General features: G+C 44.2%; 1 protein-coding gene across 1 annotated transcript in view; it reads left to right on the top strand.

Moving 5' to 3' along the window:
• GPR50 (G protein-coupled receptor 50) overlaps positions 1 to 19,250 on the top strand; it is a 44,387-nt gene extending 25,137 nt beyond the window's left edge. Inside the window, exon 2 of the mRNA XM_054996687.1 lies at positions 18,379 to 19,250. Coding sequence (XP_054852662.1) covers positions 18,379 to 19,250 — 872 coding nt within the window. The remainder of the gene's footprint in view (positions 1 to 18,378) is intronic.
• Positions 19,251 to 20,121: the final 871 nt, after the last annotated feature.

Raw genomic sequence — 20,121 nt, 5'->3', positions numbered from 1 at the left:
TCATACATGCAAAACTTACGCATGATATCGCTCTCCTGGGACTCTACCACTTCAGAACTTGGTGGGGGGGGGAGGTATGACAGAATGTTTGAAAGCTTCCCTGCATGGATAAGCTTCCTGCATGGCAGGACAAAAGGTTTTACACTGGTGTTATTCAAAACATAATCGGTTTCCCGATGCAGAATTTTTTTTAATGTGGAAGGGGTTAGTCAAACCTGTTCCCCCTCGCTTACATTCTGAAGTGGTACAGTCCCTAGAAGACTATAACATGTCCTGCATATTTGCACTGACTCTAAAAATCACAGAGTTAGGAAATCTCGTGGATTATTTAACTGAATGGCATTCAGTACCTAACGCATCCCTGATAAACCGTTGTCTGTCCTTTTCTAGAAAAGTCTTCCTTATTCCGCAAGAGAGTTGTGCTTACACCTAGGAAGCCCTTTCCCTCTTGTCCTGTCCTTAATGGATAAAATGCACAAGCTCCCCCACCCCCACCCCCACCCCCACCTCAAGAACTATGTAAATAATCAAGGTATATCTCACTTCTCTAGTTTCTTTGACTTATAGCAAAATATACAATCTGGTTGAGGCATCGTATATTCAGGGCTTTTTTTCAGCTGGAACGCGGTGGAACAGAGTTCCAGCACCTCTTGAAAATGGTCACATGGCTGGTGGCCCCGCCCCCTGCTCTCCAGACAGAGGGGAGTTTAGATTGCCCTCTGCGCCACTCAGCGGCATAGCGTTAACCTCTCACAACGAGGGCGTCTTCCTGGCGTGATTTCTGATGTCATCGTGCTACGATCCTGTTTTCATGGCGTGATGATGTCAGAAATCATGCCAGGAAGACATCCTCATTGCGAGAGGTTAGCACTATGCCGCTACGTATGGAAACAGCCTAAATCTGCTCTGCTTGCATATCTGCAAATAGACAGATACAAGTGTGGACCAACAAAGATGCATGGGAGGCATCTAATGTTCCTCTCCTGAACCACGTCCCCTTTCCCTTCACTGCTCCCCGTAGCCTCTTCCCCTTTCCTGCTTCTTTTTCTCCTTCCCACCCTTCTTTATTTGTCCCCCAGTTTTCCCCTTTCCCCCTTCCATCCCAGCCATCCTCTCTCCTATGGCCCAGTAGCAATGGTGCTGGCTAAGTCAGGCCCAGTTGCGTGGTGGGGAAACGGCACGTACTTGCAGTGGGTACTTAACTTTTCCCTATATCCCCTCCCCCACATTATTTCCTCTTTCCTTTCTTCTGGCAGCCACTTCTGTTCTTCAAACTCACTAAACAACTCACCTTTTATCTGTCCCCCATCTTCCTTTATATTTATTAATTTTCTGCATTCATATACTGCCATTCTCTGCAGTGGGGAACCAAAGCAGCTTACATCATACTTCTTGCCTCCATATTATCCTCACTACAACCCTGAGAGTAGGGTTGCCAGCTTTTTATACTTTCCCGGCAGGGGCGGGGGAAGATTAGCACTTACCTTGCACTCCCCTGAGTCTTCTCTTTGCGTGTGTACAAAACCCGTGCTTGCTCCTGGTGTTTGCATGATGACATCACTTCCAGAAAGTAACATCATCACACCGGCCACAGCTGTGCTCCCACTCTTTGCACAGGGTCCGTTCAGCCCATTGGGGGCCAAAATTGGCCCCAGCAAAGCGCAAGAGTGTGCTCACAGCTGGCGTGATGACATCACTTCAGGAAGTGACATTGTCACACCTCGCCAGGTGTGCTCCTAGGGCGCGCTTTCCTGTGTTGCGTGCTGGTGGCAGGCAATTGTCAGGGAGTTTGCCACTTCCTGCTGATCACCAGTGATCAGCAGACAATGGGGCAAACCCCTGGGAGATTGCTCACCACTGGCAGACACCTGGGAAGTCTACCTGAAAGTTAGGCTGAGTGTGTGTGACTGGATCAAAGTCACCCAGTGACTTTCCACAGCAGATAGTGGTAATTCGAACCTGGGTCTCCTATATAACAACAACAACAACATTCAATTTATACATCCTACTCTGAAACTCTAACCACTAAGTATACTGGCTTTAAGGGGCTGCTTTTGAGCAGTAGCAAGCAGCCAGGCCTGGGAGAGTCATGTATGTCATATGGTATCAAGTCATGTGGTGGTTGTTTCTGGGCCTGGCCCCACTGAGTCCTTCCTCAAAGACCAAAACAGCCCTGGAAAGGTCCCTGCCCTTCCTTGCTTTTACTGACAGAAACCAAGCCTGTAATACTGACCTGTTACTTGGTTGCCTAGCAACAATCACTGAGGGTATCTGGTTAAAACTATATGATCTCCTTTAATCATTGTGGGTTTTTTAAAAACCCCAATGCTTTTTTTTTAGATTTCAGGTTTTTCTACAAACATGGGACATTTTTCAGGTGTGTGGGAAGATGTCTTCTCTGTTCATGGCTCTAGACCCCCATATTTAAGTATCCACAGATCAGGGCCTCTTCACTATTAGTATGTAAGATTACAAAGACACCATAAAACTCTTTCTGTAAGGAAGTACACCCTGTAAATAAGTAACCTGAGAACAGCTCAGTAAAATTGGGCAAGCTCCTCCTGTCTGATTTGTGTCAATATTAATATTTTTAGCAATCGTAGCTCAGTTCACAGTGGTTTTATTTCCTTCAGAACCTTAAATAGCCTGGGACCAGGGTATCACAGTCTGTCTGCTCCCAAAGAAGACTGTCTAAGAGTTTAAAAAAATCTCCAAAGGCCCTGCACCATGCCCCCCCCCCACCATCTAAAGTAGGGTTGCCAAGTTCCCAGAGCCCAAACCTGGAAACAGGGGAGTGCACACACCAGGAGGATTCACCTTTGCTCATGCACACGCACTCCAGAGGACTTCCTTGTCATGCCAGGAATGACAGACAGGGCCTTCTTGTGTTGGCACCTCAGTTGTGGAACTTCTTCCTTGCCACTATTCACTTGGCCCTAGGTTAAGACATTTTTATTAGGAAGGCCTTTTCTTAAGTATTTTCTCCATCTGGCCTTTTAAAACATTTTCTCAATAGCCTCTTAAACTATCTCTTTACAACCACAGAATATTGCTAATATGCCATTAGAACTGGTTCTGAGTTTCAGTGCTGTTTATAATGTGTTAGTGGTGCCTTTAGAACGCTCAACTATTTATGCTCTTTTATCACTAGTTTAAGGTCCCTCTTGTCCTGTGTATCATTTAACATGGTTATATGGTGTAGCTGACTTACAACTGCAGTCCAAGGCAAGTTCCTCCAGTCTAAGCCTGTTGACTTCAGCTGGAGTAATTCTGCACAGGATTGCACTGATAATTATTTTAATATTCACTGTATCACCAATAGTTATTTTAAGTGATTTGATTTGCCTGTATGGCATTATGCGAAATTTAACTCGAAAGCTGTCTGGAGAGAGATTGTGTAACTGAAAGCTGAGCATGAAGTCAGACAAAAAGGAAAGGAAAAAGCAGGCTTAGAGCACCTGTGACATTTTCTTGCAAGAGTCATCAGTTGTCGCTCCTATGATTTAAAATGGATGCATTTTAAATCATAGGAGAAGGCTGGAAGGCAAGGGTTAAACACACGGTCCTTAACAGCCCTTCCCTGATCTTCAAAACAGCTGCCTGGGGCTGCAGATCAGCATTTTAAAACCTCAGAAGTCTAGAAACATGAATCTTTATTGTCAAGTCTGCTTTGGCCCTTATTGTAACATAAGCGCTTGTCAGCTGGAGCCCACGCTTGTCAGACATACCATGAGATGCATCATCTGATTTTATCAGACGCCTTTTTGCTTTGTTTCAGCAGCAAACTAACTCAGCTACACTGGACTATGTAATGTAATCTTTGCAAGGATTTTATACAGTGCACCATTATTATTATCCCCGTATTACAGATGGTTGGAGGGAGGGGGATAGAGACCAAAAGAAGAACGTCTTCTCCTGAAGCTTGCAGCTGCATTCACATTTGAACGGTTGACTTCCTGCCATCTCCGTCACTATACTGCTCCAACTCTTAATCAAGGCAGCCAAAATTTAATTAAAAATGCATCTGTAACACAAAGCCCTGTTCGAGCTGACTTCCTTTTGAATCGCTATTCCAAAGCCATTTATCTTTGAAGTTCATCAGTGGCAACTCTGTCGCTGTGCAACTGAGTGTATGGATCCTCCTCTCCTTTTCCCTGATGGAAATATGTGTGTTTGCGGCTTTTCAGATATCCAGCCCTACAGGAATCATTTCAGCATTGATTCGAACATAAAAAGAGTGCTGGTGGATCTAGTTCTGCGTCCTGTTTCAGCCACCTGCTGTGCTGCCTTCCCCTGATGTAGCCCCCTTGCAATGTGAGATGGAGTTTATTCGAATTGAATTTATTTGTGGTCAGAGACCATTACAATGGCAATACATCCTTAACCGTCAGTAGAATAATTAATTCCAGCATAAAAGTGTAGAAGGACATAGAAAAATACATTTAGCATTTAAAATCTTAAAATGTATATAGTTCTCTGGGAACCGCAGTAATTCTAATATTTAAAATATTGACATTAAAATAGTTAAAAGCGTAAAAAGAGCAGGTCACACTACGTATGGCCATACCTCTTATTATGGAATTTAACCAAATGGAGACAGAATTTGGCTATTTGCCTGGAGATAGTTGGATTTTCATCAGTTGGGAGTTTCTCCAGGCAGGCCTTATTTGCCTCTGCAATTGGTCTGTCTAAGAGTGGGAAAATAAACTTGTCCCTATAAACTTGATGGAAAAGACAGCGAAAGAACATATGAATAAGTGATTCCACTTCACCAGTGGAACAACGGCAGCGTCTGTCCTTGTATGGGATCTTTCTATATTTCCCTTCGATGACCATTGAAGGGATAACTTCACATCAGGTCAGGGTGAAAGCCCCCTTGCACTGGTATTCAGAGGTTTGCTGGCTCTGTATGTTCCCCTTTAGTTGCTATATATCTATTTCCTCTGGTCATTGTCTGCCAACACTGCACCCCCCCCCAAGAACATTGTAAGGAATTCTGGCACACATCCTAAAGCACAGTCTCATAAGAAACTGCCATATATCAAATAAAATGATTGGTACTGGCAGTATGTCTCCAGGATTTCAGCCAAAGTGAAGTCTTTTCCAAGGACCTGCCACCTGAAACCCTTTGAAGATGCCAGGAATTGAACCTGGGATGTTCTAAATCATAGAATTGGAAGGTATCTCCAGGGTCATCTAGTCCAGCCCCCTGCAAAATGCAGGAAATGCACAACTACCTCAAAACAGCCTAATCTACAGCCCTGCCTACAGGGCCTGTGTGCCTCTGCTTACATGGAGCACCAGCCAGACCTGTTGAGGAACACACTTTATACGACCCCATATCTGCCAGCAAACTATATTTTGAGCAAAATTCAGCAGCTGTTGTAATAGAAGCAGTTTCCCAGCAGATTCAAAGCATACATGTTGATGATAGTATATTGGCAGGGCTGCCGTTTCTGGGGCTCATGGCTTGTGTTTGGTGTCCAGCAGTATTATTATTTTTGTCTCAGATTAGACACTGGCTGGATATTAGAAGGGAAAAAAAGTTTGTTCCATTGCCTTCTGGTTCCAAGTTGACAGTTGCAGAGTGATCCTTGTTATCTGTTCCAACTGGTCTGTCATCTTGCTTGGAGGAATGAGTTTACGCTTTTCATAACCATGACAAATCAAATGAAACCTCCTAAGGGGGAAAAAGCACATGAGCTGGATCCAACCAGTTTTTCTGCTGGTGAAAAAGGAAAACAAAGTCCTCTTTGACCACTCAAAGAGCCTGTATTCAAGCCCAGTAGTACCTTAAAGACTGACAAGATTTTCCAGGGTATAAGCTTCTGCGAGTCAAGCTCCCTTTGTCAGATATCTGATGAAAGAAGATTGTCTCTTGAAAGTTATACCTTGGAAAATCTTGTTGATCTCTAAGGTGCCACTAAACTTGAATCTTGCTCTTCTACTGCAGACCAGCATGGCTACCCACCTGAAACTGTCTGCAAAGAGCTTATGTTCATTATCATGGGACCTGTGGGATAGGGTCTGTTATATGATGGAGACTTGGGTAAAATAGAGAAAAAAAGCTGGATCTGGATCCAACTTTCTGTTATTCCAGATAGCCCAAGTGGTGATTGTTGAAAATGTTAATCTATTGATGTATGCATAAGAGCCATATTCAAAGGGAAGATATATACAAGCAACGGCAGCTGGGAATTTGGGTAATTGAGCAACGCTTCAGAACACCTGGATTTACTTTTACCTTTTGGGTGCAAAAATGCATTAAGCCAGGACAAGGCAGAGGAAGTTGGTAGGTGCTTTGAGAGTGAGAGGTGACCGGGACTTGTTGGGTAAATTACTTGCTCAAAAGGAGACATGAAGGAGATAAGCAGCAGGGAGGGCTGCAACAGACCACTTTCCTAATGAGCTGCATCTTCCTTCTTCAGCGGCATCCTGATCTTTGGCACAGAACTGAGCTTCTCCCAAAAAGAAAATCAAAGCCAGGGGCTTACTCTGCATGACTTCCCAGATAATCCCTAAAAGGATTCCTTTCTTAAAGGCATGTTCCCAAGCCCATCGTCTTATGGGAACAACACACACCAGCCCTCCCAGTGTTGAGGTAAATAATTGCTGAGCTGATGGGGTAATCTGGACTCTCCCCAGGCAAAGAGAAATTCTTGCCTAGCTTCACTTCCCCAGACAGGATAACTCTGTCCCACTGGACTGCTAGTTCACAAGGCCTGTTACCCCTTTTCATCAGCAGAAGAATGATACCATTTGATGCATTCAGACATATCATTAGATGTGTTCCCCTCCTGCTGCCTCCTCTCATATAAAACCTGGGTCTCCAAAAGAAAGCTGATGGCCCCCAAATGCTTAACCCAGTTCTTGATGGTGGGTCATCTTTCGTAATGACCCAGTGGCAGAGGTGGATGATGCACTCCTTATCATCTCCTTGTTCTGCTGTTGACATAATGGAGAAGACAATCAAAAATGCCAGGAGCCGCCATTACCTCTCCTTCAGAGATATGCCTGCCTGAGAAAATCCAACATTATTAGCCATAATAATACTACACAAGATTTTATCCATAGTAATGACAAGGGGCCTGGGAATTGTTCACAAAATGCTGATAATGGACTCAATAAGCAGCATGAACAGCATTAACATGCTCCTTTTAGAAAGCATTATTAGGTCCTTCACACATCTCCTGTCACTGAGGCTTAGCAATTTTGTCTCCAGGCATCCTATCTACTGAAAAGTTTTAAACTCTTGAAGGTGATGACATTCCCAAGAATGAAGTCTAGCGATGCCGTCACTTCCCAAGTGTTAGGAATCTGGGCCGAAGTTTGTCTTGCATCAGTGTGGGATGTTATGTGAAGAGTCAGTCGGTGCAGCAAGGTCAACCTTTGGACAAAGGAGGAAACACAGGGAGATCAGCCACAACAGCCAACGTTCTCTTCTTGCAGCAATAGGTCCGAGGGATACATGCAGAGGAATGAGCCGGTGAAATGCAGCTGAAGTGATGGAATGGAAGTGGTAGATCCCAGCTTTGAATGAAACCACAGTGAGAAAGGAGAGGGAATGAAACTTCCCTCCCTGCAGTTGCAATTTTTTGTTTGCATGGAGTTTTTAATATAGAGGAGCTTTCCAAAGCTTGATTCTCTCTGCCTGCAGTCTCAAGTTGGGTACACATCTATTCTACCACACCGTTATCCTGAATGTATAAACCAGGCCTAAATATCTAGATGAGATTTGCTTAATGTGCTGATGATCCACTCTTGTAGTAGACCAATATCTTTGCCTCCCCCCCCCCCCCGGCATTGCTTCTCCCTCAACTTTGTGTGTGTGTTTTATTATGAAGAACACTTCTTTATGAACATATGTTAAAATTCAGTTATTGTATCATGCCAATAAATAAATACCATGATTGGTATGGGAAAGTGCCACCCCGCCATCATAGCAGACTTATGGTGACCCCTGCGGGAATTTTTCAAGGCAAGAGACTAACAGAGGTGTGTGACGGACTCAGCTTCAAATGCTGGGATTGCTGGACAGTAAAGGGGGATGATTGACAGGTCTCCCTCCCCCCTTTGTGGCTAGCCTGAAATGGCAGTTGGTGATGGAATGTTGAGGGGGTGACAGTTGGAGAAAAACTGAGGAGTGAGAGGGAGTTGGAGTCTGGCTTCTGACCAGAGAGGGTCAGCCACAGAGTCCTCTGTGGAAGGAAGGAAGGGAAGGTGTACCCTTAAAGAAAAATCAGTACATTCATGAAGCACTTTTAGTCCTTGGACCAAAGTGGGAAAGACAACACTAACTCCTGCATAGACTCAAGAGATCTGGGAATTGTAGTGGGCCAAGGAAGTGGGTAGAAAGGAGTCTCCCCTTTGGCCAAAGGAACAAAGTTATAGCTTGGGCATAACTATAATGCCTGCCCAGTATTTTAAACGGGTTTTGACTCAGTGAAGTACGCTAAGGATAACCATACTACGTATATGTTCCTGAAGGGTGGGACAAGAAAGAAAGTTGAAGCTAAATGTCAACCACGCTACTAAAGGCTTCCCAGCCCAGTATTCAGCTTCATAGGCTTAGAGAGGAGAAGTTTTACCTCAGGGTAGAGGAAGGTCAGCCCAAGCCTGAGTTAGATGAGGATTTGTGACAAAGTGGTTTATCATTGCCTACCCCTGCAACCCTGGTCTTCCTTGGAGCTCTCCCATCCAGTTACTAACCAAGTCCAATCCTGCTTAGCTTCCATGATCCGACAAGATTGGGCTTTCCTGGGCTATTCAGGTCAGAGCAAAAAGCATGACTACCCTGTCATTATATTTAGAAATAATATTTGGTATAACATCATAATCAACAACAACTGTGTGCTTATATACCTCCCTTCTGGACAGATCAGTTCCAGATTAGTGGTGAAAAAAGTCGGTGTTATTATCATCCCTACAATAGAGCTGGGGAGCTGCAGCTGAGAGGAGTGGTTTACCCAAGTTCACCTGCAGAGTTCATGGTAGTAGTGGAAGTCAAACTAACAGAGTGCTGATTCGCAGCCGAGCCACTTAACCACTATGTTATAGCAGTTCTCCTATACTACAGCCAGTGTGGTGTGGTGTAGTTAGAGTTGGATTAGAAGCTGGGAGACTTGGGCCGTTTCCACACGGCTTACCACTGCTCGTAACAACCCAGAAGATCACGCGAAAACCGCAGAAGATCTCATTTTCTCATGTGAGATTTGCACGATGTCACGTGACGTCGCACAAATCTCGCGCGAGAAAACGCGATCTTCCGTGTTTTTTGTACGATCTTCCGGGTTGTTACGAGCAGCGGTAAGCCGTGTGGAAACGGCCCTGGGTTGAAATCCCCAGTGAAGCAGGAAGTTTTGGGGTCATCTCGGACCGGTCACTCTCAGTCTGACAGGACTGTTGTGAGGATAAAAGAGGCAAAGGGGAAACCATGTATGCTGCTGTTCTGAGCTCCTCAGATAGAGAATGGGATCAAATGTGTAACAGCATTTTTACCGATTACACTGTAGAGGTGTAAAGGTGTGGAAAAATTTGGGAGAAAAGTGTCCCACTGAACTTTTCTGTTGGAAAAGCTGGAGGGGGGGGGAAGTTATGGAGAGGAAAGTTTTTTCCCAATCCTTCACATCTCTATCAAAGTGCTGTGTGATGTGTAAACCTTACAACTCTGTATGCTAGGCCAGTATTATATTCCTATATTGCAAACGTGGAGGCTCAGGGATAGTGGCTAGCCTAAGACCCACTAATGAGTGTATGACAGACAGGAGATTTGAACATGGAACCTCCCGGGTCACAGCTGATTCTTTTAGACGCACCAGCTTATCACAGTGAAGCCCCACTTAACAGTTTCTTTCCACATCGACCACTGTTATCTACATGGTTGTTTACTTCAAGCATACAGAGTTTGTACATCCTTTTTCTTACTACTTTTATTCATGCTAAAAGCAAGCAGTGGACCAGCTTCCATCAATATAATATTCACTGAATTTCTAGGTGATCTACAGAGACTGATATTTTTGCTTATCTTGAACCCAAACTGGATCCAATAAGTGTATTTGTAGGGAAGTCCCCTTGAGAAATACATGAAGAATGGATCTCGGTGCTATCCTGGGATTGCTTTGTGCTAAAATTAAAAACACTTGAGGTTTGCCTCATTCTTTGACTACGAAGGAAAATGTTTTCATTTGCTTGTATTGTATTTCTGCCATCATAAATCAAATTATTCTTAAGTGGAGAAAGTCTTCTTAATAACAACAACATAAAAGGGACTGAAATGCTTCACAGGGTTGGATGATTTAGGGTAGGTTTTGGTTGGTGTGCAAAGCAGACATCCAAATCATGTTTACATCTATCTGTCTGCCTACATTTGGTCAGTTGATTGATCGTTACCATGTATGGTCTGAACGTGTGTCTTCTGTGAATATGTCCCAATTTCCCAAACTGGCCTCAGAATTGCACAAAGTAGCCAAGCATAGAAGATGCAGAGGAGTTACCCGTGTTAGTCTGTGGTAGCAAAATCAAAAAGAGTTCAGTAGCACCTTTAAGACTAACCAATTTTATTGTAGCATAAGCTTTTGAGAATCAAGTTCTCTTCGTCAGATGCATGGTACAGAAACTGGTCAAATATAGAAGAGGAGGGGGGAGGAGGGGAGGAGAGAGAAGATGCAATTAGGGGGGGAGAGGGAGGATGCAAGCAAAACATTCCTTTGCTAGTAAATGTAAACATCTCCTTTTGGTATGGAGATTAATTGGCTTGTGTGAGGCTTCAAAGGAGTTTGCCGTGTTGGTTTGTAGCAGCAAAACAACCAGACCATCCAATTCCAATGTAGTATAAGCCTTCGATAACCACAGCTCTCTCCGTCAGATGAATCTGACAAAGAGAACTGTGGTCCCCGGAAGCCCATGCCAGGTGCCACTGGGCTCCCCCAGACCCCGCCTCTATAAAGGAAATCTGTTACCTGTGATAATGTGATAACCATTCATAGTCCCTATTCAGTCCCAGCTTGACAGAGTCAAATTTGCATATGAATTCCAATTCAGCAGCCTCCCATTGGATTTTGTTTTTGAAAGGTTTCTGTTGAACTACAGCGACCTTTAAGTCTTTGATGGAATGTCCTGGTAGATTGAAGTGTTCTCCCACTGGTTTCTGGATGTTTCCATTTCTAATGTCAGATTTGTGTCCATTTATTCTTTTGCGTAGAGGTTGGCTGGTTTGTCCAATGTACAGAGCAGAAGGACATTGTTGGCACATGAGGGCATATATCAGATTGAGCAGCTGTAAGAGCCAGAGACAGTGTAGTTGATCCCATTGGGTCCTGTAATTGTATTCCCTGGGTAGATATAGGGGCAGAGCTGGCATCTGGGTCTGTTGCAGGGCCTGGTACCTGTGCTGGTGACTCTGCTGGCCGATTCATGATTGTGAGTGAGAAGTCGTTTAAGGTTGGGGGGCTGTCTGTAGGCAAGGAAAGAATAAAAATGACCTCATTTGTGGGTTTTTGTCAAGATGGATAGGCATTATATTTTGTCTATTAAAATTTCTCTGTAAAATGGAAATTATAGCTTCTAGTGTAGTAACAGGCAGCCACATATGAATAATCCACTTTTACAAGTATGGGGATGATTTTTTTTGTTTAACTTGGGTTTTATAAAATGCTTTAGCAAATGGAATAACTTCAGAGAGACCAAAACCAACCCATCAGGGATTTTGGCAATGCCTCGATTGTAATAAAATGTCAATTTTGATTGACATCTGAATAGAAATTGTCATTAGTTTCTTTTGATTGGGCTGCAGTCAGAAGAATGGAGATCCAGAGACTGGAAAAATTGAATAGACAGGAAGATAGCCAGATGTTAGTCACAACGATGCTCCCTTCACTCACTTTATCCAAGCCTGGGAGGAGGTTGGTGTAAAGGTTATATAGCTGTCTCCAATTTCCTTTGCTGAAATACCTTCATGGCAGAGCTTGAGACAGTTGATAAAATTTCATCAGACTTTTCACTGCACTTGAAAAAGGGTTTTGGTGAGGTTTTGGTGTGGGAGATATTTAGGGTAAGCTAGACAGGAGCGGGTACCACGAGTGGAGGCAGGCCCAGTGGGGCAGAGCCCATTTTTGAAGAGCTGCTAGTGCCTCAGTGGCAGATTGGCAGCAACCTGGCTGTGCTTTAGGAGAGCCAGCTTAAGCATGGTGCCATGTGAGCAGCTAGATGACTCCTGACTAGACATGGGCACGAACGCGGGGAAAAAAACCCGAACATGCTTTTCGTGGTTTGTTGCTTTCCACGAACATTGACGAACATGATGCTGTCACGAACATGTTTGTTGTTCGTTGCTCGTGGGGGCCTGCAGCCCCCCCACCCCAAACCCCCCACTTAGCCCCCTCCCTGCTAATCCTCTTACCTGGCCCTTTAAAGATCCCTGCTCACACCTGGCAGGGCCTGTACCCTGGGGCTGCTCCTGCCCCGAGTAAGCGGGGCAGGGAGATTCTCCTTGTCTCGCTTGCACCCGGCAGGGCTGGCGCCCCAGGGCTGCTCCTGCCCTGTGTGAGCGAGGCAGGGAGATTCTCCCTGACCTGCTTGCACCTGGCAGGGCTGGTGCCCCAGGGCTGCTCCTGCTCCATGCGAGTGGGTCAGGGAGATTCTCCCTGTCCCTCTTGCTCTGGGCAGAAGAAGCCACGCAGCACCGGCTCTCCTGGTGCTAAGAGGGGCGGGGAGATTCTCCCCATCCCTCTCGCACGAGGAGAGGGCAGCCGGCACTCAGCCGCTCATAGGGAAAGCCCCCGACAAGCAGCTGATTCAGGGGTTTAAATGCCCCTTTCCATGCCGCTGAGCAGCAGCACAGAAAGGGGCATTTAAACTCCTTTTTGATTCCAGGTTTCCAGGGCAACAGCAGGAGTTCAGACAATCCCTGCCTGAGTTGCCATGGGAATTGATTGCAGGTGCCAGACTGTTTGGCTTGACGAACAGCAATGAACAGCAAGAACGAGGCTTCCAACGACCACCTGTTCATTTGGAATGGGGCCTCACGAACAGGCTGTTCATGGGCATGCTGTTCGTGCCCATCTCTACTCCTGACCTCATGCACCTGGCTTTGCTCTTGTAAGGGTCTGAACCGGTACAACCTGGATATGACAAAGAAATTGTTTCCAGCAATTCCTAGAGCTACCCTTTGTCACTTCTGGGTGAAAGTTTCTAGGGTAGGAATGTTTTGTTTGTTTATACCCCACTTTTGTCTCCAATAGAGATCCAAAGTGACTTACAACATAGTTTTCCTTTTCATTTTATCCTCACAAAAGTCTGGAACAGATTAGGCTGAGAGAGAGTTTGTTTGGTCTCCCAGTGAGCTTCCATGGCAAAACAGCTATTTAAAACTGGGACTCACAGATCCTAGTGTGGCACACAAACATGCTCATTGCAACTGAATTCATGACTTCTGCCATGCCAACTGCATGCTGGCCTCGCCTCAACTGCGAAGTCGAAAGGGTGAGGAGAAAGGAGCCCTTGATTAATTACCACTGTAAAAAGTGGATGTTATTACTAAACAGCATTACTCATTGGCCCTCATGTTGAGATTGTGGGAAGTAGATTTAATGAAGAAGACTATTTTATGTACCTTTATGTACATTTATTACTGCCATGCATTATTATTCTCAGGAGCTAATGTAGTATTTGTAATGCAACTTGCAAGAGAATGAGACTTGAAACAAAATGACCAAAGCAGAATGTATGTTATGTATACTAATTACTGTGAAGACTGAGACCAGCCACTGTGAAGCTTGCTATAAGGTAGTTACACCTGCACCTGCACTTACTACTAGCTAGACACTGCTTATAAGTTGATGCTGAAACTTCTTAGTAGAACTGTTCATGCAACTGTTCTATGTAGCCATAGAAGAATGGGAAAGAAAATGTGTTACTGAAAGAAGGAAGCTAGCTGTGAATTAATCAGATTAGCAGTACCTTTCAAGGCTGAGAAGAAGCCCCAGAGCAAGGGGAATGGATGCTAAATGCAACAGCAAGCACATTCCTCAGGAAGGGAGAGCGCTCCCCACCGCATGAAACCCAGAGAAACAATCCCTGCCTGTAGCATACAAGGTTGCCAAAAGCGACATTGGGGCACCCTTGGTAAAATGTTACATAGGCCAGAGAAGTGGGCAAAGTGAAAAGCCTATGAAAGCAATGTGTGGGAAAGGAAGAGAGATGTTCCTTCTAAAGATAAAACAAGCACTGATGAGATAAGCAATGGCAATCGGGAAATATTGTAATTATGCTATTGACCAAAGTTATTTCTTCCAATAAGAATACCCCTGGAGTATTGTATCATTAGAGGTGGTAGCCCACTTGAGCCAATGGGGACCACAGTAATATCTGAGCCAATAGAATAACAAATATTGTAATTAATCAAAAGGTATAAAATGCTTTGCACAGCTATTGTAGCTTTGATGAGCATTGGACACAAGGGAACCCTTTACTCTCTGTGTAACCTCCCTTCCTCCACGTTTAATAAACATAGTAGACTTGCTTCATTCACAGGACTCTGCGTCTGTCTCTTCTTATAATTGGCTGAGGGACATTCAAACCACAGATTGTATGGAACAAACTTAATCAGTGTTTTAAGCAGCTGCCCATATTTAAATACACATGGTTTAAATAGAATACACTGTGGCTGCAATCCAAAGAAACTAGCTATATAGGCATGCACAGCCAGGGCTTTCTCTAGTAGAAAGGCAAGCCACTGATGGGAGTTACAGTGCAAGAATTAGAGATGAGTGCAAGTTCTCAGAAATGTGAAAAAATGCATTGCAAGGTTACTTGTATGCTGGGTTGAAAGAATTATGAGGATTTCCTACAAGTCTAGAGAGTCTGGGACTTTGCAGTGTAGAAAAAAGTCAGCTAAGGGGACATACAAAAGGTTTATAAAATTCTGCATGGGGGTGGAGAAAGTGGATAGAGGAAGGTTTTTCTCCCTCTAGTGTAATATTGGAACTTGGGGCCAACAATGAAGTTGATGGGCAATAGGTATAGGTTAAGCAGACAGAAAATTTGGAAGAGAACCCTTGAAACACCATGTTGAAATCTGAAGGGGGAGTTAAGTGTCTGGAATTTGGAAGAAAATCCAAAGAGGTATATGGGGCGAAAAGTGGCAAAAATCACCTGTGCGAGAAGTAGCTCACACACATTGGAAAATGCACTTTAGCAATCATTTGCAACTGGATTTTCATGTGTGAAACAGGAAAATCCAGTTGCAAACGATTGCTAAAGTGCATTGAAAGTGTATTATCCAATGTGTGTGGAAGCTGCCCACAAGAAGCGCTCTGCAAAGGGCTCTGTTGCTTTCCATATAAAAAGAGAGGGGGTTAAAGAGATCTGCTCATGCCTCATCCTGGGATAAAGTGAATGAATGTGCGGAAGAGGTGTCCTTGGAGACGATGGTTGTTATACAAGAATCTCTTGAGGACTGAATTTAATACTAGTTTCTTCAATTGCTTCATTTCCAGTCTATGCATTTCATAAGTTGAGCAGTCAAAACAGCTCTTAAGCAGGCACACACTCTTGATCTTAACCTCACAGAGTTGTTGTAAGGATAAAATGGAAAAGAGGAGAACAGTGAAAGCTGCTTTGGGTCCTCGTTGGGTAAGACCGCAGGGTGTAAATTAAGTAGGTAAATACATACATAAAGATTCTAGAAAACCAGTACCGCTGGGTGCATTCAGCATATGGGGAATATTATTATAGACTTCTGAAATCCTTTGGGAGCATATCAGAAAGAGAGGAACAGAGTTTCACAGGCTTAATAAGCATGCAGCTGGGGGTCTAGATGAAAATCTGCAGGGAAAAAAAACTCAGCATGAAGAGTCAGCAGCAGCAAAAACATAAATCATGTTACAGGGAGAAAATCTAGGCTTATAAAATAATAGTAACCAAAAAGTTTTATCAGGAAGTTTTGATAAGTGGCCATAATTTGCTTCAGGGAAACAGATCAAGCAAAACTAAATGTGGATTTAGTGGCTCTGGCACTCCCCCGGTGTGATGTGATCATATTAAGAAAGCTAAAGGCGAGAAACAGCAGGAGATGCCAGAGAGGGTTTGATTTAGAGAAATGGCACCTTCATTTCATCTCCTAAAGCTTATTGCAGTAGAACGGGGGGGGGGGGGGGAGAATAGCAGAGATTTAAAGGGCAAAGAGATGTCCAGCATGGGACAAAGAGACCTTATTTCGAGGATTTCAAAAGATTTACTCTGAATTTACTCCGTAGTTAGTCTGTAGGATTGAGGAGCAATTTAGCTAAAGCGTTTTCTTTTTTTATATGTTGAGTTTTCACATGGTTCTTACAACAAAACACATGTGTATGGGGGGTATTTATGTGTACATTCCTCCTTTCCAAGCATGGCACAAATTGATTATCTCAACAACCCGGTAAAAATTGGGCAGAGAGTGTCCTGGTTCCACAAACACAAGGGAATAAGATGCATCACTTCAGACTGCACTTACATATTCATGGAGGCTCATGTTTTGAAATGCTTCTCACTAAAAACTCCCAACAAAGTAGGGCTGCCAGGTCCTTATAGCCTCCCGGAGGTGGGGTGGTGGTTGGCACCTAGCTTGTGTCCTGAGCCTGGTTCTCTTCATGTGCACGTGAACTGTGCATGCACTCCCGCGCTTGTGTGATGCTGTCACTTCCTGATATCATGCCAGTGGGATGACCCAAAACTTCTCGCTGGTTGCCAATGACAAGCAGGCAAGAAGGTAAACCATCAGAAGATTGCCCACCACTGGTGGGCACCTGGGATCCCTAAAACAAAGAGAATACCCGTAAGCAGAGAGAGACAAGAACTTTCTCCTTGCTGTGCTCATTTTCTGTTTGCAAGGAGTTTTGTATGCAAAGGAACCCATCACCTGCAGTCTGAAGTATTGCATTCCATTCTACCACCTCAGAGTGTTGCCAGCACTTTCTGCGTGTGTGAACCTGGCCAGCAATTGGTCCAGTGATCACTTAGTTGAGCTTTATGGCTGCATTGGGAACATACCCCAAACAATCTCCCTCAGTCTTAAATCCTACAGATTGTGTTATGCTGGTTGAGGAATAAAAATTTAGTATAGAAAAGGACAGGAGGGGGTGGTAGGGTACCAGGGAGAAAGGACAAGGTTTAGAAGAAGCAGAGAAGGTTGAAGTGTTAATGGAGAATGAGTTCATGTGGACAAGTGCAGGATGTTCTTTCTGTTTTTCTACCAGGCTGCTGAAATCAGGGCCTTGTTGATCAAAGTTGATCAAAGTGTGTCTGGGTAGTACCACTTCAGACCAAAGTTAGGGATGACAGGACTGAAGTCCTGTACAAAACCATGCCAGATTTGAAAATTAAGGGAAAGGTTGTAGCCTAGTTTCCTTCCACCTCTGGACATGCTATTTGTCTGTATTAAGATTTTTTTTTGTATGTGTGAGGAAATGTTCTATCTTGGGCGCCCTCACATGCAGTCCGAAGTGGTACAGTCCAAGAACAGATTATTACTTGCTCAAGTCTAGACACTGGCAGTTCAACAAGGGATTCTGCCTTGAGGCTACCCTCCCAGCTACTTCTCATTGCTACTCTGTCCACCACACGGCCCAGAGTAGATAATACTCTTGCCTTCTTGTTCCCCAGGCATCTTTAAACACAAGCAGCACGTGCCTAATAAGCCAGCTTCTCAAACTCTCATATATTGGGTACGTATGGCTTGCTTTGCTGTGTACAAAGATACAGGGGAACAAGCAAGGAAGGCATTTGAGGTGCCCCACCTTCTAGGTGGGATGGCAGCCAGGCTGGGAGCGAGGCAGAAGCTGCTGCTGTCTCCCCTGAATCCGCTGCCCACTCCCTCACTTTGCTGCACTGTAGAGCCAAACAAGAGTCCAGAATGGATTGTTCATTGGAGGCCTTTTAACATCCTTAATAGGAATTCCTCCAGATTTAATCCTGTTTAGGATTGAAACCTGGGGCTGGCCAGATAGGACTATGATTAATAATAACATTCAATAATAACATTCAATTTATATAAATAAATTAATAAATCAACATGCCGAAGATAAGTCCCAAATCAGGATCCTTTCAACATGGTCAGTTTCCTCATTGCACTGAGTGGCCGCTGAGTTCATCTAGAACTATGACTTCAGTTTCTGTGACCTTTCTATTTTTTATGTTGTTGGTCAGAGACCTGCCCTTGCATGTTAGTAAATGTGCATTGGAAGTCATTTTAATTTGGTCCTTTGAACTTTATGCAATGTTTTCATTATGAGTTGTTGGGTTTTATCCATAGTGGGTTTTTTCCCTTTTGAGGGTTGTGATAATTCACGACATAACTAGACCTGGCAGTTCCTTGACCATTTCTTTGTTTTTCTCACTATGTAGGCAATCTTTTCGTCGTTAGCCTCTCTGTGGCAGACCTCGTGGTGGCAGTGTACCCCTACCCTCTCATCTTAAGTGCTATCTTCCACAATGAATGGACAATGGGGGACATTCACTGCCAGATCAGTGGCTTCCTCATGGGCTTGAGCGTCATTGGTTCCATTTTCAACATCACCGCCATAGCAATCAACAGGTACTGCTACATTTGCCACAGCCTCTGGTATGACAAACTCTTCAATCTGAAGAACACCTATTGCTACCTTTGCCTGACATGGCTGCTCACCCTGGTGGCGATTGTGCCAAATTTCTTTGTGGGTTCCCTGCAATACGATCATCGGATTTATTCCTGTACTTTTGCTCAGACGGTCAGCATGTCATACACTATCGCTGTGGTGGCTGTTCACTTTATCATCCCTCTTTCCGTAGTGACTTTTTGCTATCTCCGAATTTGGATTTTGGTGATCCAAGTCAAAAACCGGGTGAGGCAGGACTGCAAGCAGAGGCTGAGAGCAGCAGACGTCCGGAATTTCTTGACCATGTTTGTGGTGTTTGTCCTCTTTGCAGTTTGCTGGGGGCCCTTAAACTTCATTGGCCTGGCCGTCTCCATCAATCCTTCCAGAATAGTACCACGGATTCCAGAGTGGCTTTTTGTAGTGAGCTACTTTATGGCATACTTTAACAGCTGCCTCAATGCCGTGATATACGGCCTTCTCAACCAGAACTTCCGAAATGAGTACAAAAGAATCCTGATCGCTCTGTGGACTCCTCGGCTGCTGTTTGTTGATGTGTCAAAAGGTGGGACGGAGGGAGGGAAAAGCAAACCGTCTCCAGCTGTGACAAACAACAACAATAATCAGGCTGAAATCAACTTGTGAATAAAAGGAAAAACTATTTATTTAGTTATGTTTGTATTTAGTTATTTAGTGATGTTTGTGTATACTATGTAAAACTTTTTCTACATACATTTCTCCAGGGCCCAACGTTGCCAGTCCTTATACAAATAATTCCTCCATTTTCTCTTTTAAAAATAGCGGCCCAATCACTATGTTTTATGGAAGCTGGTTTGTGATTTATTAGGGATGTTGGCTCACTGTGTGAGGTGGGAAGTCAGGTGACTATTTTAGCCAGAATTTCTGTCCCCCCCCCCCAACTTTCCACAATGTTTCAAAGGGTTAGCAACCAACAGTCCCTAAAATCTCTAAGTGCCCCTCCCCCTGGGTGCACTGAAGTGCCATGAAAGAACTGCTCTCGGGCCACACACAATTGATTAAACAATTAAGGGCTCCAGTGAGCTTGAAGCACTCCTCCATGGAGGAGGCTGCTTTTTGCATCCTTAGATCGGAGCTTCCTCTAGTAAGTCACCCAGATGCCAGAATCCTACCAGCTCCCTAACCCTAACCCAACCAACTCACCTATTCAAGATCTCCTTCCTGTTGCATCCAGTTGCATGTGGCTTCAGGTCAGTTTCCCCCAAACACCCCAACACCCACGGCACTCTCAGTAATGGCTGGATCATGGCATTTTTTTTCCTGAGTGCAGCTAGAATGAAAGTGTTTTTTTTTTCAGATGATTTTTTTTGCCACTCCTTGCAAGAGGCATAAGATCACACATAAGGCTGCTTATTTAAATCTGCATGCAAATCTTTGTGAATCTCATTTGCCGATCTAACTGCATGGTAAGCTCAGATCCACAACAACTTCATTCAGATTTAATTGAACACTTTCCGCAATGAAGATACAGATTTGG

This window comes from Eublepharis macularius, chromosome 13, assembly GCF_028583425.1.
Source record: "Eublepharis macularius isolate TG4126 chromosome 13, MPM_Emac_v1.0, whole genome shotgun sequence".
Classification (NCBI taxonomy): Eukaryota; Metazoa; Chordata; class Lepidosauria; order Squamata; family Eublepharidae; genus Eublepharis; species Eublepharis macularius.
The sequence above is the reverse complement of the archived record's forward strand: the minus strand, read 5'-3'. Positions and strand labels throughout refer to the sequence as shown.